Source organism: Podarcis gaigeae, assembly GCF_964106915.1.
Source record: "Podarcis gaigeae genome assembly, chromosome: 12".
NCBI classification, from domain to species: domain Eukaryota; kingdom Metazoa; phylum Chordata; class Lepidosauria; order Squamata; family Lacertidae; genus Podarcis; species Podarcis gaigeae.
In genome coordinates, this window is record NC_139688.1 from 25,751,214 (window position 1) to 25,774,383 (window position 23,170).

General features: G+C 42.8%; 1 protein-coding gene across 4 annotated transcripts in view; it reads left to right on the forward strand.

Moving 5' to 3' along the window:
* Positions 1 to 23,170, forward strand: part of FAM171A1 (family with sequence similarity 171 member A1) — a 70,205-nt gene that overhangs the window by 38,821 nt on the left and 8,214 nt on the right. For 3 of the 4 annotated variants that reach the window (XM_083704755.1, XM_083704756.1, XM_083704758.1), the window contains 3 exons: positions 1,116 to 1,208; positions 6,022 to 6,180; positions 8,018 to 8,194. In XM_083704755.1, coding sequence (XP_083560881.1) covers positions 1,116 to 1,208; positions 6,022 to 6,180; positions 8,018 to 8,194 — 429 coding nt within the window. The remainder of the gene's footprint in view (positions 1 to 1,115; positions 1,209 to 6,021; positions 6,181 to 8,017; positions 8,195 to 23,170) is intronic. The other variant, XM_083704757.1, reaches the window with a different exon arrangement.

The window sequence follows — 23,170 nt, forward strand, 5'->3', positions numbered from 1 at the left end:
AGCAGTACTAGAAAAAAATCTTTATACATATAACGTTTACATGACTACTAGCGGGTATCTCCTGCTATTTTAAATACAACTAGTAGTTCCCCAACTTCATGAAGAATGTTTGGAATTCAGGGAAACTGCTCCTGACTTTTGAAAGATACAGATCGTCTTACAGATTAATACTTAGTGGTATTGACACCAAGCTCCTTTGTTTGCTGGGAAGAAAATCTGTTAAACAACACCTCAGATTTGGAGGGTGTGCTCCCATCTTCTGGAAAAATATGTTTTTCTTTCTTTCTAGATTTGGAGTTACAGGAACTGAAACATTTAATTTGATGCAAAATTTTAATGAACTCTGTTAATTACAGTATTTCCTTAGATTTTGAATTCTGTTCTTATTTTTAGAAAAATTGTGCTGTAACCACTGAATCTGAATTCCAGTACAACTTGCATTTAAGACTGGGTAGGGTGACAGCTCTCCAAATGTTTTTGGACTGCAACTTCCATCACCTCTGACCATTGACAATGCTGGCTGGGACTGAAGGGATCAGAAGCCCAGTAATATCTGGAGCAGGGTTTCCCAAACTTGGGTCTGCAGCTGTTTTTGGATTACAATTCCCATCATCCAAGACCACTGGTCCTACCAGCTAGGGATGATGGGAGTTGTAGTTCATAAACAGCTGAAGACCCAAGTTTGGGAGACTCTAGTCTGGAGGACACCAGGAGTTGCTGAGCTAGATCCTTATATAGACCAAATCTGCCATGTAGAGGAGACAATGAGACTGTATTTTCCATCGTGTGTTTAAAAAAGTGATCACATGTGGTGTACTGCTTGTGGAATGTTCGTCATTCCTCTCACTATACATCAGGATTCTTTAATTATTGCTGTCTTAAGTTGATCTTCTACTTGTGGACACATAATGTACAAACTCCTGCATACAAAAGTTGTTGAAGCCAGTGCATGTTGATATATTTGGTAGATGCAGTAGTTCAGAAAACAAATGCATTACCCAGATGCATTACCTAAAAAAGGCATTAGTTGGTAAACTTTGAAAGATTGGGGATCTGCAGGAAAGAGTTCTTTCAATATTACTTTATATTGCACTTAACCAATTTCCCTTCCACAGTGTTTTCTTCTCTAAGTCTTGGCCTTCTTCCTGAACGTTCAGCTACTCTAATGGTATATGAAGATGTTGTACAGATAGTCTCAGGATTTCAAGGTATGTGGTGTAAAGGGACCTTCTTTACTTTGTCATAATAGTTTTTACCTGTCTCACAGCTAGAGCTAGGACTTTAGCCTTTTCCCACCTTGACATCCTGATGGTGGCAGGAAGGTGTGTTAGCTGAGCTGAATTAGGTGATCTAGAGAGCCAGTAGAAGCCTCTACTGCCCTTACCTAATAATTTATTATGCCTGGCAAGTCACGTGAACAACTCATCCCTTTAAAAACAGATATTTGCTCTTTATAAAGCAAGTTTTAAGTTGTGCATCTCCCAAGATGGAATTGGAACACCCTGAGGTTTTCATAGTAGGTGACGAATAATACAGATAAATTGCAGGAGATTGGGTTGCTTGATTAATGACATATGCATAATCTGCATATGAATAAAGCAAACTCTCTGAGGAAAAAAAGCCGACTTTATTAGTGGTTTTGGATTACGCATGCACATTTGACAGCTGTAAATTCTTTAAAGTTGACAGTTGCTGTCTGTAGCAATTGTAGTTTTGTGATGGTGCTGACAATTCTGTCTTAAAAGAGATCCCACAATTCCTTGAGGGAAAGGAGCCATGGCAGTGGAACCGGTTTACGTCTGTACTGCTGTTATGGCCTGAAGCCACAGCCCAACACCTTGTACATCCTGTATTGAAGGAGCCAAAACTGTGCTTCTGCTCCACAGCATGAATTGTCTAAGCTGCAGCTGAGGATTCTTGGAGAGGTTTCTTTTCTTTTGCAATGAGTCTTCTGAGATAATAAAATTATTCTGCGTTATTCTGCTGCTTTTGTTTTTGTTGTGGATATTCATCCATATGCAAAGCAGCGCAGGCAGAGATTTATGACTGAGCAGAGCTATCCCTGAGGTAGAGCAAATATCACTACGTACTGTACAACATGGGGGAGCTATGCATGCTCCAGCGTTTCTCATAGTTAACTTCGCTAATATGCAAAAATAAAAAATGCTACCTTCAATTTGCCTTCGACTCCTTTAAAAGGGGACCTCTTGCTATTTGAGAAATCTTGGGTTACCAGCTACCTTTGCCACCTCCTGACAAAAGGGATGGTGAGTGCCAGGGAGGGGCTCAGGGGCTTTGCAAGCCCCCAGGGGCTTCATTGTACCCAAAGGTGCCCTGATAGGGATCCCAGATTTAGCAGCTGTCTGTGGTTTATGCTCGCATTGTGCTTCAGAAAGCTGCTGTAATTGTTCCAATACATTGCTGTTGTTCTAAGTGAAAACTGTTTATTATTTATTTTACTTTATTATTACATATATATTTCACCTTTCCTCCAAGGAGCTCAATACGGCATACAAAGTTCTCCCCCCTCTCCGTTTTACCCTCACAACATTTTGTCCTTACCTGGGAGTAAGCCCCATTGAACACAGTGAGGCTTTATTTTGACTAGGCGTAAGTTTGTACTGCAAGCTCTGGTTCTGAGTACATAACTGGATATGAATTTATTTTTATTGGCGGCAGGAAGCACTTAGTCATCTTAGTGGTCACTTGTGGCATTTGTAGCTCTCCCCATAGCATAAATTTCTCTGAGTGGCTTACAAATAAATAGGTAAGAAAAAGAATAGGTAAGAGAGCAATTTGAATACAAATAAGACAAAGAATCAAAAGCATCATAAATAGGAATGAAAACAAAATTCACTAGGCACCTTAAGTCAAGTCAACAGATTTTAAAACTGAAAGGCCCAGACTACATTGAATATTTGAAAGGCCTGAATGAACAGAAAGGTCTTCACTTGGAGCTGACAAGACTGCTAAGTTTAGGGTTGCCATGTGTCCTCCTTTTCCAGGACACATCCTCTTTTTCAGGAGTAAAATTTGAGACAAATTGCATTTATTTGCTTTGAATGGCTGTCATAGTGCCTTCTTTTTTGCTCTTCAAAATATGGAAACACTAGATGACACCAGTTGTACCTCCCTGGGAAGGTTGTTCCATAATTAGGGTGCCACTACTGAAAAGGCTCTGTCCCTGGTGATTCCCAGTCCCTGGTGATTTTAATATTTTGTTGGAAGCCGCCCAGAGTGGCTGAGGAAACCCAGCCAGATGGGCGGGGTATAAATAATAATAATCATTATTATTTCATTCTGGGGAAGCATTCATTTACAAAACTACTGTAAATGACAGAAAGCTGTTGAAAGTAAAGCTTATCTTTTGAGTAAGCATTAAAATTATGATTCCTCAACTCATTTTTACACAGATTTAAAGCTAGATGTATTGAATGAGGACCCCAAAGCAATATAGCTGGTCACCCTAGAACCACATACCATACCTTGTAATAAGGAGTTAATCCTTGATTAGCAGGGTTTTTTGTTTTCTTTAAGTACACTCCATGTATTGAAAAAGAAGCTCTTGGGAATACAGTAACAGCTGTTTTAAATCTTCATTTGCATGTTATGCAAAAGCTTGCAGATGGGGCCTGGCTGTGTTTGCTGCAAAGCTTTGTTAATGGTACAAATTTGTGGAGAAGTGCTTTTGGCTTCAGAAGCAGATACCTAATGGGACCTGAAATGATAAATACTACATGAAGCTGTCTCTAATCCTTCCAAGACTCCAAACCCTCCAATCCCATTAAGTGGCTTTGAACAAAAGTTCATTGTTGGTTGAGAGTTCAAGGAAAGCATAAATCATTAGAAGACGGCTTCCCCTACAGGGGATTTCCACAGGGGTGGAGGCTTGGTATATGACGGGCAGATTGTTTGAACTCTTCAACAGAATCAAGCCAAGTTGCTCTAGACCTGGAGGACGGAGGTTTGAGGTGATAGCTCTTTTCTTGACACTAGAGCCAGCAAAGACTCCTGCACTCCTGGCTTTCTGGAACTACTGCCCTGATTCAGTGACTATAAAGTAGCATGAATTTAATGAACGAGGGCCATTCAGAAACCTTGGGAGGACCATAATGGTTTCTCTGGGCATGATTCCACCCCAGAACTGCCTTCAAGCTGAGAGATGCTGCAGGCCAGTGGTGCAATGGCTTCCCTGTGTTCACATTATTCCCTCAAGAGGCATCCTCCTGGGGCCTCGATGCCAGTGGTGGGTGGGGTCATAGGCAACATTGGGTGGACCATAGGCTGTACTTAAGCCTTTCAAAAGTCAAAGATTTCTGCATACATACACACATGCATGCAGCCGTCACGTAACTTCCTCCTGCATTATTGCAGTTTAGTGACATGTTCTAGCTGAACATGGAGCAGGGTCTGCAAGTGGCCTTTGGAAGGAGTTTAACTTCTTACAGCAGGATGGTAAATGTAAGTGAAGGCACAGACAGAGAGAGAAAGCAAGTGAACACCTCGAGAACAAATGAGCCCCCCTACACATGGCACTGTGGTCTAAACCACTGAGCCTCTTGGGCTTGCTGATCAGAAGGTCAGCAGTTCGAATCCACGCAACAGGGTGAGCTCCCATTGTTCTGTCCCAGCTTCTGCCAACCTAGTAGTTCAAAAGCACGCCAGCGCAAGTAGATAAATAGGTACCGCTGCGGTGGGAAGGGAAATGGCATTTCTGTATGCTCTGATTTCTGTCACGGTGTTCCATTGTGCCAGAAGCAGTTTAGTCCTGCTGGCCACATGACCCGGAAAGCTGTCTGTGGACAAACGCCGGCTCCCTCAGCCTGAAAGCAAGATGAGTGCCACAACCCCATAGTTGCCTTTGACTCGACTTAACCGTCAAGTCAAAGGCAACTATGACTCAGGTGGACGCAGGTGGCGCTGTGGGTTAAAGCCTCAGCGCCTAGGACTTGCCGATTGAAAGGTCGGCGGTTCGAATCCCTGCGGCGGGGTGCGCTCCCGCTGCTCGGTCCCAGCGCCTGCCAACCTAGCAGTTCGAAAGCACCTCCGGGTGCAAGTAGATAAATAGGGACCGCTTACCAGCGGGAAGGTAAACGGCGTTTCCGTGTGCAGCTCTGGCTCGCCAGATGCAGCTTTGTCACGCTGGCCACGTGACCCGGAAGTGTCTCCGGACAGCGCTGGCCCCTGGCCTCTTAAGTGAGATGGGCGCACAACCCCAGAGTCTGTCAAGACTGGCCCGTACGGGCAGGGGTACCTTTACCTTTACCTTAACCATCCAGGGGTCCTTTACCTTTTTTACCTTATACTACTTTAGTAGTCATGGCTTCCCCCCCACCAAAAAATTCTGGGACCTGAAGTTTGTCAAGGGTGCTGAGAGTTGTTAGGAGAGCTCTGTGTTCATCACATACCTACAATTCCCATAAAGGTTTAACAGTCCTCCTTTCCAGGAAACACTGGGAATGGCAGTTCTATGTTTTAAATGTACTGTGCAAATGTACATTGAATTGCATTGCCCTGTCACATTACTTCTGTGTGCCTGATCGTTTGCTCACGTTCAGGATTTACATGTACTAAAACAATTAGCCGTTTCCTGCTGCAGATAACTTTAGACAGCAATCTTAGGCACATTTAACAGTGAATGCAATGGAACTTGCTTCTGAGAAGGTATACATAGGACTGCACCATTAAAGGTACATTTTGACTTTGAAGAGGGATGATGGCTTCCTTTTAGATGAAATAGCCAAACATCCTAGCTGAATTAACCATTGGGATCTTGTATCACTTATTGCTTGCTTAATTTTCGAATGCTAATTGCTGCTGGCGTTGTTTGCTTTCACTGGAATCCATTAAATTAAGCAAACCATGAATGCTGGCTATCTCCCATAGATATCATAAACGTAATCCTGTGGGGAATATGGGGAATATCATGGCTTTGCTACTAAAGTTATAATTGCATTTATAGAAAACTTGCTTCATGTAGATTCATTTGCTTAGTTGCTCTGTTCCTTTGCTTATTGCTAGGTGCACGGATCCAGCCCAAAGTTCATTTTCAAAGGAGAGCCTTGAAACTGCCAGAGAATACCAGCTTTAGCGACCTCACAGCATTTCTTACTTCAGCTAGTTCACCTTGGGAAGTGGATAGTTTTCCTTATTTACAAGGATATGATGGCAATGGAACTGGTAAACTTTTGTTCTTGTGATTATTAAAGCATGTTTTAAGTTCTATCGGACTAGTTTAGTTCGAGTATTACCAGAATAGTACCATTTCTGTGTAGCCACTAGTACTGTTATTTACTGCCTGTATTAACTTTTTTTCCTGATTTATTTATTTTTTTAAAAAGGATAACCCAACCCCCCCCCCAAATCATTTGTAGCCGTCCTATGAGACTTGTGACCCACCAAGCTGAAGTCAATCCTCCAGGGACTCTGCTGTTCTGCTTCATGGGTCACAGACTGTGCAGGCCTGATTTATGGCCTTTTAAAGTGCAAAGGATAAAAATAAAACCCTACATTTAATTTATACTTGGTCAGAATGGCCTGTTCCCCTTCCCTTCCTCAAGGCTGTCTGCATCTAGTTCTCTGCATCAATATTGAAATGATAGGGCACCTAGCAGGCACTCCTGCCATTGCAGAAATAAGGGGTCTTGTCCTAAGAGAGCTTGAGGCTCACAGGGAAAGCTGGACAGTGTCCCAACAAGAAGCTAAGTCAGGAATGCAAGGCACCCAAAGTATCTACAGGACCTTGGAGAGCTCCCAGGGTCCTGCTGAGCTAGCATTGCAAGCTGATGTCTCAGCAAGCATCTAGCACAGCCTTTCTCAACCTGTGGGTCCCCAGATGTTGTTGAACTACAACTCCCATCACCCCTAGCTAGCAAGGCCCAAGTTCAGGGATGATGGGAGTTGTAGTCCAACAACATATGGGGAGAACTGCTGATCTAGCAACAACAAATTTCTTATAAGTAGTCTGGACCTGTCATGCGGTACACCCCACCATCCCAAATGAACTGACTGGCTTTTAAGGGGCCGTCACCATATTCTGCAGCCCTTGGATCCTGATAGGCTGGGGAGACGGGTGCCATGTCTCAGTCAGGGGGGTCTGGAAGACAGTCCTAACTGTTCTTTCCCCAAGGCTAGAGCTGAAGCTTCATCATCCTCTGAACCCCCTGTGTTGCACAGTGCATGGTCTCTGGGTTGTGGATCACGGCAGGGTGAAGGGATGCAGCTGAATGGGGAAACTGACAGGTCATTCATATGTGCGTGAAAGTACTTTCAATTCACACCTTGGATTTATTTGCTAAATGTCCACATGCAGAGAAAGCATCGCCGCCGCAGGATGACAGGAACAACAATTGCTTGTCATTGTCATCCTTCGCTTGCCACTTCCTTTGTCACCAGCAAGCTGTCGGTGTATGGGATGGACAGAGCAAGACAATGTAATCAGTGGTGCTTTCATCTGAGAGGCATGTGGCCAAACTCTTAAGCAATTTGAAACAAGGAAGTTAAAACCTCTGTAGGATTGTAATGTTGAATTGGAATGAGCTGAAGGCCAAACTGTACATTAGTTAATGATGTGATTAGCAATCACGTTGTAGCTTTCTAAAATAAAAGTAAAAATTGGGTATTGTGGGGATGGTAGTCATCAGCCATATGGATAGGGGTGTTTAAGCCTTCCATCTCCAGCTGCAGTCATGAAGCCCATTTGAGTTTCCCCCCTCTAATGTCACATGGGAAGAGGGGGATTTTTACCAAGAACTAGCCCTTTTTATTTTTTAAAAAACCACATTGTGATTGTTAATCACACCATTAACGCAATGTTCATTTTGGCTCTGCCACTGCCTGTAAGTGGCCTCATATGCTTTAAATTTTGCAAAGAGGTGTCCAGGTCATGCCACCCTTAGGTAGCAAGAAGCTGATTCGTTAATAAAAATAGTGGGTGTTCATATAATCATTCTATGTATTAATTGGCTTTGAAAGTTATATTTTATGCATTTTCATACTGTTGTTCATTTGCTTACAGGAAATAACACTAGGTATGATCTTACTCCTGTCACTGCAGTTAGTGTTCACTTACTCAGAAGCGATGGGACTCCAGTTCCAGTGAATGGACCCATCTATGTAACAGTGCCTCTCCCTACAACCAACAACTTGAAGCATAGCACCCATGTGCCCGCTTGGAGGTTTGACCAAAAATTTGGTAAGGAGCCTTTTGTCACTAATCCTCAGTTTTCAAACACTTCATTAGATAATTCACAACCTCAGATTAGAACACAGCTGAAGTGTAATGAGAGGCAATTATTCATGATGGTTCAAGAATGATTTGTTGTTGCTTGATTATGAGAATTCTCCTTTGCGGTTCTTATTTTACAGTTTGGGGTAGAATTTTTATGGGAGCCTCCTATTTAAGTGAGACTTAGCATTTTGTGTTTCACAAAGCCAAGTGTGACACTGCCTTTATTGTTGTTTGCCAGTTGGATTTTGGCTGTCTTTTAGTTTAATTCCAGGATGTAGAATCCATTAATTCAAGAGCCCATTTACTTCAGTTTTCATTTACGATTCAAGATTGCCATTTTTACTTCTGTGAAGGGAGACAGAAAATTGACTCATGCTTGCCTGGTTTATTTCCTGCAAGTAGCAGTCCACCTTTTCCTGTATCCTGTTTAAAAGGTTGGCACATACATTTGCAAATGATTGCGAGGAAAGAGGCTTTCTGAATTAGATCATTAAGTCACAGTGGCCAGGCACTTAAATCTCTCGCTCTTCTGGTTATCTGCTTTATATATTGCTCCCTGCTGAGTATTTTTAAAAAATGCTACATGTGCAGCTGTAAATAGTATGCAGTTGGTAAGCTGAATGAAGGGAATTTCCTTATCTGGTATTTAAACATCTGTTTCAGCATATACGGATAGAACAGTCCTTGGCAAATTTAGCCATATTCACATTAATTTAGGGCAGTGGTGGCTAACCTCAGTACCAGTAATACTGGACTTCAGTACCCATCATCCCTGACCATTGACCATACTGGCAGAGGCTCATGGGAGTAGAAGTCCAACACCTAGAGAGTCACCATCCCTGGTTTGGGGCTTTTGTTTCCAATGGCATGGGGACACTTTTTATTTTCTCATGATAAATTTATTAAATATGACAATAGTTATGAGTAATATTCTTAATAACAGCAGTAATAATGAGCAGCATCTTTGCTATGAATAAAATTATTTTATTTCAAGAATTAGGACATAAAATTCAATACTTGTAATTTTTAGAAAATTTTATGAAGCTGATTTTTCAGTTTGCAGACAAAACAGTACATATACACAGAAGTAAACAAAGTACCATATCAGATATACTGTTAAATTACCAATGTTGATAAACAGGGGGAGGGATTTCCTAATATAATATCCTGCTTAGCATTCCAAAATCATCTTCAAATTTCTTAACACTTAAAATCTTCCTTGTCCAACACTCATGGACTGCATAACTGTATTTAACGTCACAAGATTGCAGAGTTTCATGTACCATTCTCTTAAATGTGCCAGCTCACATCTCCACCCCAATTTTTTGCCAAGCTGTTTTCTTCCCCTGTGCTTTATCGACTTATCAGCAATGACTGAAAACATCCATTTGGCCAAGCCTTGACTTTACCTGCCTGACATGTGACATCTTATATGTCATATGTGACATCACGATTAGGGCAGGTGGGAAAAATGGCAAAAATGGCCTCCCAGGCCAATTGGAGAGACTTGGTGGGTATAATTGAGCCCATGTGCCAGAGTCTCCTCACCTCTAAAGAGGAAGGACAACTTGTCAGACCACTTAAATCCAGAGTCTGAAATCAGCTGACTTCATCATTGACATGCATTGGCACATATCACTAGGGATGCTGTGCTCAGAAAGTGTCATGTGTTGTAACCCAGTGTAGGAAGATCCACTGAAATCAATAGCTCTTTCTTCCACACAAATGTCCTTAGAACTGTTATATTAAAGCAAGAAATAATAATAAATCACGCTGATCGTTTACTTTGCAATTATCCATTTATATGCCATATTACTCCAGGCAAGAATGAAGCATTGCAAACAAAACTTAACTGCCTTGGATGCAAAGCATACTATATTAAAGGAGTGGCACCTTTTGAATAATTGATAAAATTAAACAGCCTAATTGTGCCCTAGAGACATTTCGAAGTTTATTCCACGAGCTGGAGATACACTCCATGTCTTAATCTGCAGCAGTTGCCTCTACTGGAGATGACAGGCAGAGAGATGCATTAGTGGGATGTACTGTCACGCCTTTGAAGGAAGCCCTCGATTTTTTGGGTCTAAAGTAAGCATACATCCATTAGCCTGTGATTTTAATGTACAGGTGGAGATAGAATGGTAGCCTGCCAGATTTCCCACGACTTGATGACATTCACCGACTTATAGCGCAATGTGAATTATTTCTGATGTTTGTTAGAAGTCCATCAGTGGCCTTTTGACTTGTTCCCTTTCCTCTTCCTGCTCAAGCAGCTTTGCCAATGTTTGCTGTGCCTCGTATGCAAACAGGCCAAGGACAATGGGTTGCTCCTGGATTGCTCCTTGTGCCTCACCCTGAATACATTTTATGCCAACATCATTAGGAGTCCCACCAGACTGCTGTCGCTTTTGGCAGGTGTGTTCTGCAACACAATAATAGAGCTTTAGTGGTTTGATTTATACTGGGCCATCCACCCATCATTCTGCTTTATTTAGATGTTCTGCGACACTTCACCAATGTTGTTGCATTGCCGTTGTCTGGAGGGGTGCTCTCGCACTACAGCACAACTATAGTGGAGCAACCCACCCACTTCCCCAGAACATTTGCAATATTAAAAAGTTACAGGATTTCAGCAGGACATTTTGAGACATGCATCGCTTATGTCTCTGCTCCAAAACTTTTGCAGGCACTTAACAGTATCAGAAGTAGCATTTATTGGCTTTGTCTGCATGATAGGAAAGGGAATTTGCGTGCTTTGCTCTTGTGTGCTCTTTCCTTTTCAGTTTCCGTGAGATGCAGCTTCTTGTGTACCATCCTCCTTTTCCTGAACACTTAGCCGACATCCTGGACCATAACCGTGTTTTTAGCTCTATTTCATGCAAAATAGACCACTGTGACCCCCTCCTGAGTAAATCTAAACCAAGCGCCAGTTAATCCAAAAGTAATTGTGATGGACCTTGGTTTGCATGCCAAGGTGCTGCTCACCGGCTTAGTGTACTGAAGGTGCTTACCTGCACCGCTTTGGGATAAAGAGTTTGGAGGTGATCCTCAGAAAATGCCTGACATATTTTGAGTCAATGCGCACAGTTGGCCCTTCAGGACTGACTGTGCAATACCTACAAACGTCAGGCATTGCTTTCCCCAGAGATTTTCACCAGGAAAGATTGGAGATGAGCCTCATGTTTTCATACTTCCTCTTCCTGTGGTGAGGAGAGTGGAGAAGGGAAGTCCTACAGCCCACTGGATTTAAAAGAGGAGTAAACTGAATGAACAAATATAAACTGAATGAATAAATGCCGAACAAATACATTTTATATTGTTGGATCTAAAATTTGGCAAAGGTAGCATGTGGTGTACATGTTGTTGTTGTTTAGTTGCTTTTCTCACAGAGTGACCCAAAGCAGCTTAAGTTAAAACCAATTAAGAACAATAATAAAAGGGCAGCTACAAGACAGGACTACAACTCCAGTCTCAGTAAAAGAGGCCACAGCAGTACCCTTCAAATGAAGGGCCAGGATCAGATAGTTTTCTTTTCTTTTTCAAAGTGTTACTGTTTGCGATGGGCACAACTCATCCTGCTTTTGCCTTTGGTAAACAGGCTTTGGAAGATTCTGTATTGGTTGGAAAAAAAACTGCAAAGCTTGTTTGATCAGCTTTGGGGACAAAAGGGATATTTGGGGAGGTAGTAGAAAAGCCCTGCCTCTCCCAAAATGCTTTTCATTTGTTTCCATTTGTCTCCAGCCTCAAAATCCTCAGATGTGTACACCTACTCGGTGGTGAATGTGTTCAGGTTTAAGGTACACAAATGTATACAGAAGTGTGCAAATGCACAGCAGAACTGTGGTAAAAGACCACAGCGGCATACAAAACACATCTTAAGAAATTATCTTTCATCCGTTCAAGTCGTACCTCGGAAGTCAAACAGAATTCATTTCGGAAGTCCATTCGACTTCCAAAACATTTGGAAACCAAAGCTCCTGCAGCCAATCGGAAGTTGCAGAAGCCCCGTCAGACGTTCGGCTTCCAAAAATAGTTTGCAAACCAGAACAATCACTTCCGGGTGTGCGGCGTTCGGGAGCCAAAACATTCAAGAACTAAGCTGTTTGAAAACCAACGTATGACTATAGTCACTGTAGCCAAACCGTTTATTGTTGTGCCTACCGAAACAACATTGTTAACAACATCAGATTGCTTGTTATATAAGTATTGTTTTCAAGCTACAGAGGGGAAGTTGAGCCGCTGCAAAGTTCACAGCTCATGCTGTTTTTTATTTGGCAGTTGCTGATAACTTGCTTTGGACATCCTTTTCTGCCTTAAGAGAATATCATTGTTAAGTGCTTCTTTCTGAAATAAAAAAGAGACTATCCTGCCCAAGGATTATATGTTTTAACCATTTCCAAAGAGTGAGGTATTCCCTGGTTGCTATAGAAATGAACCCCCCCCCCCAATAGTTTTAAATCAGTTGCAGCAACTACATAATGCAATGGAGGCAAATATAATTGCATGGTAGCAGACGTGCTGTGGTGTAGGGAGGAAAAGATCTGCTGCTGTGTTGAATGCTTTGCATTCTGTTTAGGTTCTACTGGAAAGGAGCAATTAAAAGCTAAGGGTGCAGACATGTTGGTTTGATTTTCTGAAGTGCAGGTGTAAAAGCCAAAGTTGCATACAGCACTTGCAGCTAAACCTCCTCCTATAGACACAGCAGTCCAGTTTGCACATCACAGTAAACCATAGTTAATGGTTTGACATCAATGTACCTAAGAGGGTTCTTTTGCTCCTTTCCACATGCTGAGAAGAAACAAACTGCAGTCCCTGGCTTAGCGTTATATCTTTTCGTCGTAGTTTGTTCTGCTTCAAGTAAACCATGATCTGTAGCTGATGTTTGTTCTTGATTTTTTATTGTGGTTTCTTGTAGCACAGTCTCTGAGTCTGATATAACACTAAGTAGGGGATTGTGGCTTTTTTTCCCCCTTGTAAGAGCAGAGAGAGACAAAACAGACAGGTGTGATCATAGTAAAGCATAGTTAGATGTATGGTTTAGCATTATGAGGATTCAGTGCTGATGTCATATCAAACCATGGTTAAAGAATAATATATGTGGTTTAGTGTGTAGTTTGAGCTGATGTACACTGGTTTATGATTGACTGGCAAAATAATTGGAAGCCATGAGTTGGAGTGGATTTGTGCACCAAGATTTGTGCTAACTATAGTCTGGCATTCTTTCAGAATTGACAAACCATAGTTACTACTACTACTACTACTACTGCAATGGAGATGGTAGAGGGAATGTATTCACATTACACACTGAGTGCTGAAGAACAAAAAACAAAGTAGCAGCTCTGACTCGTGGTTTGCCTGTTGAACATTTCAAAGCTCAAAACATGGCATCGGGTTCTAAACTGTGGTTAGCGCAAACCATGGTTGAGCTGAGCCAGAGACTGCAGACAGCCACCAAAAAGAAAACAGCCTTGGAGAGACTGTTGCTGTAGGTAAAATAAGGCAAGTCTATGCTGCATTGGGATTGAAGCCTACAAGGAACAGATCCCCATTTTCAGTGAAACTTCGGTAGGTCTCTGGCAACAGCTCTCAAGGGTTTCAGGCAGAAATCTTTCCTTAAAAGTCTTAATTTTGCTTTATATGCATATACAGGGATCTCCCCGCTGTTAAAACAAAGCCTTCTCCTCCCTGGTGCCCTCCAGGTTTTGTGGACAACATCATCCTTGTCCATTGACCATGCTGTCTGAGGCTGATGTGAGTTGTAGTCTAAAACACCTGGAGGCACCAGGTTGGAGGAGGTTGGTGTTTTCATACAAATTAGCTCAGGTACACCTGAGTGATGGGTATAAGCTTTGGAAGCTGCCTTGCTACCAGGCCAAACTACTCACTTGTCAATTCTACTACAGTGCTACCTCGGGTTAAGAACTTAATTCGTTCTGGAGGTCCGTTCTTAACCTGAAACTGTTCTTAACCTGAAGCACCACTTTAGCTAATGGGGCCTCTCACTGCCGCCACGCAATTTCTGTTCTCATCCTGAAGCAAAGTTCTTAACCCGAGGTACTATTTCTGGGTTAGTGGAGTCTGTAACCTGAAGTGTCTGTAACCCGAGGTACCACTATAATATTGCCTGCTCTGGCAGCCACGGACTGATCCCTTGCTACCTGATCTTTTCGACGGCAGGGTTTGAATTCGGGCCCTTCTGTATGCAAAGCATGTCCCTTTCCACTGAGCTATGGTCACTCCCTGCCCATGATTTGCATTTATGGCCTCTGCCAGGCAAATCAGATGATCTCCCAGGAGGCTGCCTTCCTTTATAGGATTCGCTTCTAATCAAAACAGTGTGAATTGTGAACTGGGGTGGTGGCTGTGATGTGGTGTCTGAACGCTAACCGTGAAGAGTTGCAACTGAAAAAGAATCTTTTGCATTTATATTTTCTTTTCTTTTTTTCACCAGAGAAGGAAGCAGTATAGTCTATGCCAACCGTGAAGCAGTAATTTGCAGTATAATGTATAATGTCCCTGGAGCTCTTCCTTCGTAGTTTTCCCCCCACCCCCGGGAAAAAAAAAAGCATTTAGGGAGCAAAAACAATGGAAAGCTACCTGTGTGCATAATTCGCCCTCCCTCCTCCTTCAGATGTAATTAGAATTGCTAAGTGCAGGGAAGAGCTGTGTTCTTTTGTTCAGTATTAGACAGGTAATTTAAACATACAACGGAAATGCAGACTTAAAATGACAGCGGTAACAAAGGAGGGGGAAAATGAAAAGTTCAACTTGGATTTTAGTAATGAATCAAGCAGTTATCCTTTGCGGGGAGGGATTTCTTTTCCTGCACTTAGCAAAAATCATATAGATTGCATGTCAGAACAAGTGTACATGTGTGATTTTTAATTTGGTTATCCTAAAGCACGCAAAGTAGGGAAGCCCATCGATACGTTGTAGAGCATCTGAAGTATACCCATCATTCAGCCCGTACACTGAGGTCCAGCTCCGAGGGCCTTCTGGCAGTTCCCTCCCTGGAAGAAGTGAGGTTATAGGGAACCAAGCAGAGGGCCTTCTTGGTAGTGGTGCCCACCCTGTGGAACGTCCTCCCATCAGAAGTCAAGAAAATAAACAACTATCTGATTTTTAGAAAACATCTGAAGGCAGCCCTATTTAGGGAAGTTTTTAATGTTTGATGTTTTATCGTGTTTTTAATATTCTGTTGGGAGCCACCCAGAGTGGCTGGGAAACCCAGCCAGATGGGCGGGGTATAAATAATTTGTTGTTGTTGTTGTTGTTGTTGTTGTTGTTGTTGTTGTTGTTGTTGTTGCAGATGTTCAGACCCCAGCATCTCCAGGTAGGGCTGGAGGTCTGCTGCTGATCCATGTAGACAGTGCTGAGCTAGATGGATCTATTAAGAACATAAGGAGAGCTTGCTAGATCAGGCCAATCATAGATCATCCTATTCTCACAGGGGCTGAATGGATTCCTGTGGGATTTCAACAAGCAGAACATGAGCACAAGAGCAGGCTCCATTCCTGTGTCTTCCAGCAAATGGCATTCAGAAGCTCTGCTCTCTCCAAACTCTGGAGGAAGAACATCTTCTTCTTTGGCGATCATTCGTAGCCAAGTAAGATTGTCTTCCATAAACACAGTTTTAACAGTGAGTCCGTAAGTGACTGTGGAGGCCAATTCTGGATCCACACGTCCTTCCACTGTGGGTACATAGGTTTCCGGATGGGAGTTGATCACGGTGCAGGTTTGCTAAGCGTGCCTTCCTCTTAGTACATTTCTCCCTTTCGTCCCGAGTTCGAGCATCATCAAAGTCCATGACACTTCTGGTAAAGGCTGTTCTCCCATTGGAGCACGCGCAGGCCATTGTTTCCCAGTTGTCGCTGTTTATTTTTAAAGATTTGCCTTGAGAGAGTCTTTAAACCACTTTTGTTGACCACCAGCATTACGCTTTCCATTTTTAAGTTCAGAGTAGAGTAATAGCTTTCGAAGACGATAATCAGGCATCCGCACAACATGACCAGTCCAACAAAGTTGATGTTGAAGAATCATTGCTTCGACGCTGGTGATCTTTGCTACTTGCAATACACTGGCATGAGTTTGCCTGTCTTCCCAAGTGATGTGTAAAAGTGATGTGAGGCAGAGCATAGCCATCATGACTAGTAGCCACTGATAGCCCTTCCTCCATGGATTGGTACAAGGCAGCTTCCTATGTTTGTTGTTTGCCAAGCCATGATATTTGTGCTATGAAAAGGGTAGCAGGCTGAAGATAAAATGGTTCATCTGGCTGGAAGCCTTTAGGAAAAAATAGTCAGTGAAAGGCAGGAGTAATGAAAGTATGATCTCAGACTATATATGCTTATTTCTTCTGTTGCCTGGTAACTTCAGAACAATGGTCGGAGCCCCCTATGTATTACAGGAGCAGGGGGGTGCAGGGGGAGAACCTTAAGGCTGAACTGTTGCCACTGTTGTAATTGCCTAGGAGGAACTTCTGAAGTGTTTTATGTTCTCCACTGATAGCTTTCTACTCTAAACAAACCCCCTATATATATTTTTTTTGAGGAAAGCTTTCTCGGGCTGATTGATGGCAAGGCATTGTTCTGCCTGGTTTGAGGATAAATGTTTTAACTCTTCATGGGGAAGGTAATTTGCCCGCATTGGAGGAATTCTCCATGCTAAACGTCTTCTTTTTAAAAAATGTAATTAAAAGATGAAAGAAAAGTTGACCATAATGTTAATCCCTATAAGGTGGGGATATAACTTTGAAGTGGAGAGTTAACGTTCAAAGTGTGGTGCAGTGGTTAAGAGCGGTAGTCTCGTAATCTGGGGAACCAGGTTCGCGTCTCCGCTCCTCCACATGCAGCTGCTGGGTGACCTTGGGCCAGTCACACTTCTCTGAAGTCTCTCAGCCCCACTCACCTCACAGAGTGTTTGTTGTGGGGGAGGAAGGGAAAGGAGAATGTTAGCCGCTTTGAGACTCCTGAAGGGGAGTGAAAGGTGGGATATCAAATCCAAAGTGCTGCGTGCTAGATCGTTCTGTTTTTGTTCCCTCCGTACCTGTGTGTGTTTCCTAGAAACGTTGTGCAGGCTACCACCAAGTGGAGCAGGAGGTGGACAAAAATGAATTCTAACAGCTGCCCACACATACATGTGGAGGAATATCTGGCCTAGGCCCCCTAAATCTATACCACGGTTGGGGAACCTATGGCTCTCCAAATGCTTTTGGGCTACATCTCCTATATTTCCTGAACATTGGCCATTGGCAGCATCGAAAAGACTACGGTTTCCTCACCCCTGGTCTTACTCTGACTTAGCTGTAGCTCCCAAAGATATTTTCCCAATCCTGCTAAATGTATACCTTTGAAATGGAGATGTCAAAAATTAAACTTTGGAACTTCTGCATGCAAAATGTGCTCTGCTGTTGAGCTTGTTCTGTAAATCACAGAAGAGTGGGATTTGAACTTGTGCATGCAGAGAACATTGGATTTCCAGGCTGTTAACTTCCCCCTCCCACAGCCATCACCTTGCATGCCTTAATAAAAGTGGACATCTTTTCTAGCTGCCAGTATGGGAGAAGGTGAGATAATCTGTGGTCCCAGGAGCAGAAACTGAAGGCTGTGGGTTGTATTTAGCCAACTTTTGCTCAGAATAGACCCATTAAAATTAATGGGCCTAACTTAGTCATATTCATTCATTTTAATGTGTCTACTCTAAGACTTTAACTTGGATGCCATCCAGTTATCTCAACTATACCACAGCAGCTAAATGCCCATGATAGTGGGGCTTCAGTATTTATCCTAAAATACGGTAAGTTTTCACCTCTATCTTCAGTACATTTTATTTTGTTTAATTGCTATGGCTAGTGGCTGACGCAAATAAAGATTTTCTGATCAGCTCCTCTAACCCTGGAGAGAGACCAGTAGGACTTCGGATAGGGCAGATGAACTACCTTCTAGTTGTTTCCCAGGCCAGTCTTAGGATCACAAGGCAAACCAATTTTCCTGGTTATCATTCTGTGCAAATGTGACCACTCTCAAAACAAGAGGCTTGCATTTACTTTGGGCATGATCTACGCCACCAAGATAAATGGGACCAGGAGGTTGGCTAGATTGTGCCCTAGGCATTTTTACATGTGGTTGGTGGTACCTGAGTTAGGGCTCTTTGACAAGGCCAAAATCATAGCGATCATTTTTTAAGTGACATTCAATTGTGCATTTAACAATGGCTTTATCTTTTTCCTGCCTCTTCCCTTCTTCCTCTCGTCCCCCACCCCTTTGCTATTTTAATTCTTCGGTTTTGTTCAGACTTTCTGTAGCAGTTACAAACATCTCCTTAGGGAGGCCTGCCTCCCACTCTAAGAACTGAGAATCTCCATCTGAATTCCTGGGGAAAGGTAGCAATGAGCTACAGAGTCTCCTCTGCAATTCCTTTGGGGTTCTTATGCCGTAGATGTCCTTGGTAGTTTTTCCTATGTGCTTTCCTGAAGACTGCATGCTCATCTGTTTTCAGAAGGGAGGACATTGCCTTTTTTTTTTTACTAACAGTTTTCATATGCCACCCAATAACTGATATTATTTGGGCAGTTCACAATAAAATGTTAAGCCATAAAGATTAAAACGAAACAAAAATCCAAACCAAATAAAGCAAAACCAATGTAAAGTAAGGTTATTCAAAAACCAGCAGCAAGATTTTAACACACCTTGGGAAACAAAAATATCTTTTCTGGTGCCCAAACATCCATAACGTGTGTGCCAGGTAAATCTGTCTGAGGAAGGTGTTCCATAACCGGGGTGCCACCACCAAAAAGGCCCTCTGTGTAGTATTCAGCCATCACACATTGTTGGGTAGCATGCTGCTGAAGAAGGGCCTCTGAAGATGGTCTAAAGATCTGGGTACATAGTCCTGTTGGACAGCACAGTCAGAGATGCATGTGTGCATTGCGCCCCCCCCCCCCCCCGGCCACCCAGACACAAACACACTTAATCTGAAAACAGCTCTGTATCAAAAAGCTTTTAATGTCTGGTGTATTGTGTATTACCGTATTTTTTGCTCTATAAGACTCACTTTTTCCCTCCTAAAAAGTAAGGGGAAATGTGTGTGCATCTTATTGAGTGAATGCAGGCTGCGCAGCTATCCCAGAAGCCAGAACAGCAAGAGGGATTGCTGCTTTCACTGTCCCTCTTGCTGTTCTGGCTTCTGAGATTCAGAATATTTTTTTTCTTGTTTTCCTCCTCCAAAAACTAGGTGCATCCTGTGGTCTGGTGCGTCTTATAGAGCGAAAAATATGGTATGTTCTGTTGGAAGCCGCTCAGAGTGACTGGGGCAACCCAGCCAGATGGGCGGGGTACAAGTAATTTATTATTATTATTATTATTATTATTATTATTATTATTATTATTAAACATTTGTTGAATGTGTCAGGGGGCTTTGTAGTCACTCAGTGTAGACGTACGGCCCCTCCAGACAAACATTTTTAATACGTATTCATCATGCCTCATGCTTGTGGTTTCATGGCGGTTCTACACAATCCCACTTTCAATACGGCTTGTGCCTTCCAATGTTTTGGGGTTGAACCGTGTGTCCCGTAACTTCCTGCTGAAATCCTGTAGCTTGTTATACCACAAATATTCCCACTTAACTTGTTTATTTTTCAGCCCTAGCTGCGCTGTATAATGCAAGGGGGCCCCTCCAAACAGCAACCGTGTGGTAACATTGGAAAAGCATTGCGGAACAACTAATAAAACAGAATAATATGTAATATAAATCCACCATTAATGCACCATTATTGGGTAAATGATGTGCGGCAGAATATACCAGCGAAAAATACGGGTATAGAAAAATTGCTATTCTTAAAAACATAAGAAGGGCCTGCTGGATCAGGCCAGTGGCTCAACTAGTCCAGCATCCTGTTCTCACAGTAGCCAATCACATGCCTGTGGGAAATCTGCAACCAGGATTCAGGTACTCTCTCCTCCTGTAGTCTCCAGCAGCCGGTGGAATGCAGGTGGCACTGTGGTCTAAGCCACTGAGCCTCTTGGGCTTTTGCCAATCAGAAGGTCGGTGGTTCGAATCCACACAACAGGGTGAGCTCCTGTTGCTCTGTCCCAGCTCCTGCCCACCTAGCAGTTTGAAAGCATACCAGTGCAATTAGATAAATAGGTACCGCTGCAGCGGGAAGGTAAATGGTGTTTCTGTGCACTCTGGTTTCCATCACTGTGTTCTGTTGCACCAGAAGCAGTTTAGTCATGCTGGCCAGATGACCCAGAAAGCTGTCTGTGGACAAACGCTGGTTCCCTCAGCCTGAAAGCGAGATGAGTGCTACAACCCCATAGTCGCCTTTGACTGGACTTAACCGTCCAGGAGTCTTTTACCTTTTACTTTTTTATCTTTATTCAGAAGCATTGCTGTCTCAAACTGTGGAGGCAGAGCATAACCGTCATAGCTAGTAGCCACTGATAGTCTTCTCCGTGAGTTTGTCTCTTCTTCTTTTAAAGCCATTGAGTTTGGGGGCCCTCGCTGCTTCCTGTGGGAGCAGGTGCCATAGTTTAGCTAGGTGCTGCCTAATCTTCCTTCCTCTCTGCAGCAAGAGCAGCATTCCCTTATTCCTTTAACAATATTTATATGCCACGTAGTCAACAGAGGGCCTGCAAGCGGATTACAAAGAAGAATATGAGATGTGATTAAAAAAAAATTGATTAAAAGCAAACGTTTAAAAAAGTTAACATTAGAAAGATTAAACATAAATAAAAGCAGCATTTAAAGAAAAGCATACCCATGAAAATTGCATGTTGATATTACATGCTTGGGTAGGCTTGCTGAGACAAATAATGTCTTCCTTAGCAGGAAAAGAAAGTACCTTGGCTGGATGTTACCTGCTAACTCTGTCCCCTCACAAACAATTACATCACTTTTCTTTTCTTTTCTTTTCTTTTTTTAAAGTATTATAATATTGATAGCATATGTTTGGAGCGGAATCAGAAAGCATTATCTCATCTGGGTTTTGCTGGAGCCAAATGATCATTGATATTGGCCTATAAAAACCAGCTGCAGTATTTCCATGGAAAATTCCAGTTTTGTTTTTTTTAAGAAGTTCCGTTGTCTATGTGGATAAAAATGTATATATTGAGTGACTAGGTGGTGTGTTTTTTTAGGCCAGCGTTATTATGATAAAACGACCAGAGCTGTGTCTTAGTTCATATGAAACTGTCAGGCAGAGATTTAGAGGTTTTTTTAAAAAAAACAAATAAATAATAAATAAATAAATATGCCTCCCCTCTCCTCACTGTATTCTATTTATACTTTGGACCCATTTTCTGGCATGTTCAAAGATAAACATGGCGACGATAAAAGATTCCATCTTAGGTTTTTTGGCAGGAGGTGCCTCCCTACAGGAACTTAGAGAGATTTAATTGGGGTGACTGATTATGGGGCTGTCTGGGAGCTGGGTGGAATCCACTCGCCAGCTCTTGCCGTCTCCTCCTTGATGCATCCAGCAGAGATACCTAGATAAGAACAGAGGCAGCTTTTGTGACGAAGAAAGTAAGGGTGGAGGAGAAATTCAATTCAGCTCACATTTGCAGGCAAACTTACTGTACCTAGTTTTCACTTTCTTGAAAGTATTATCTGCACAACAAAACTCAGCCACCCGTCAAAATTCTCACTTCTCCAGATTTCGCAATGTGGTTCCCAAGCCAAGGAATGTGTACCAAAAATACATAAAAGCCTGTATTAAAATGCATGGATTAGTGAAAAATCACCTGCAGAAATGCATTCATTAAGGGAAAATGGTTCTGCCAAAATGTTTATGTTGACCAAAACTACATAAAAAGATGTGTCCAGTGGTACCTCGGGTTACAAACACTTCAAGTTAAAGACGCTTCAGGTTACAGACTCTGCTAACCCAGAAATATTACCTCAGGTTAAGAACTTTGCTTCAAGATAAGAACAGAAATCGTGCTCCGGCGGCGTGGCGGCAGCGGGAGGCCCCATTAGCTAAAGTGGTGCTTCAGGTTAAGAACAGACCTCCGGAACGAATTAAGTACTTAACCCGAGGTACCACTGTATATTGGATTTTGCTGGATGCTGGATTTTCACAAGGACTTGCTTCTTTAAAATCCTCAAACCAATGCAGAAACGTGGCAAAATGAACTAAAGAGTGAGGGGGGAAATGAAAAACTGAGCGAAACCAAAATTCACCCATCTCTACAAGAAAACAATTCTCTGTTTTAGAGCAGTTGCCGGCCTCCAGCTCCCATGAGCCTGAGCCCACACGGCCAGTAGTCAGGGATGGTGGGAGTTTGAGTCTAGCAACATCTGAGGGGCTGCAGCCCCACCCACCCAAATCCCTCTCCCACAGAGAAAGCGCTGCCCTAACCAGGACTGCTTTGTGTTCTGAGGGGTGTTCCTGACAGGGGCCCAAATGTTAAGGAGCAACAGCAGGCGGGCGGAATAAATGAGTATTGTACATGCAGGAAGACGGCCTCTTTTGTTGGCTACCTTCTTCCTCCACGGGTACAGTATTTCCTTTTGTTGGCAAATGCAAAGTGATCTGAGCCATTCCTTAATTCAGCTGGAACCATGGCCGAACTCTACCTTAAAAAGCTTGTTTGTGTGTGTGTGACCTCCGCCTGGCTCTTGATGGCTGCACTGCTCAGGGACAAAATTCACTCAGCGGCAGCAACAAAGAACTTTTAAAAGAGGGTTGGGAAGGATTTTGTTTGTATTAATGAAGTGTAACGTGAGTCAGGGAGGATGCAAGTCCTCCCTCACCCCCCCACCCCACCCCTCTACCCCCGCTGGCGGAATATCAGTCCTGCCGTAAACTCATATTTTGCCCGAGCTGTTAAATTAATGATTCCCTTTGGTTGTCCACGAGATCTTATCAGCATGCAGTGAGGAGCTGGGCACAGGCTGGCTTTGCATTCCCAAGTTACTCAAATATCCCTGGTTTTG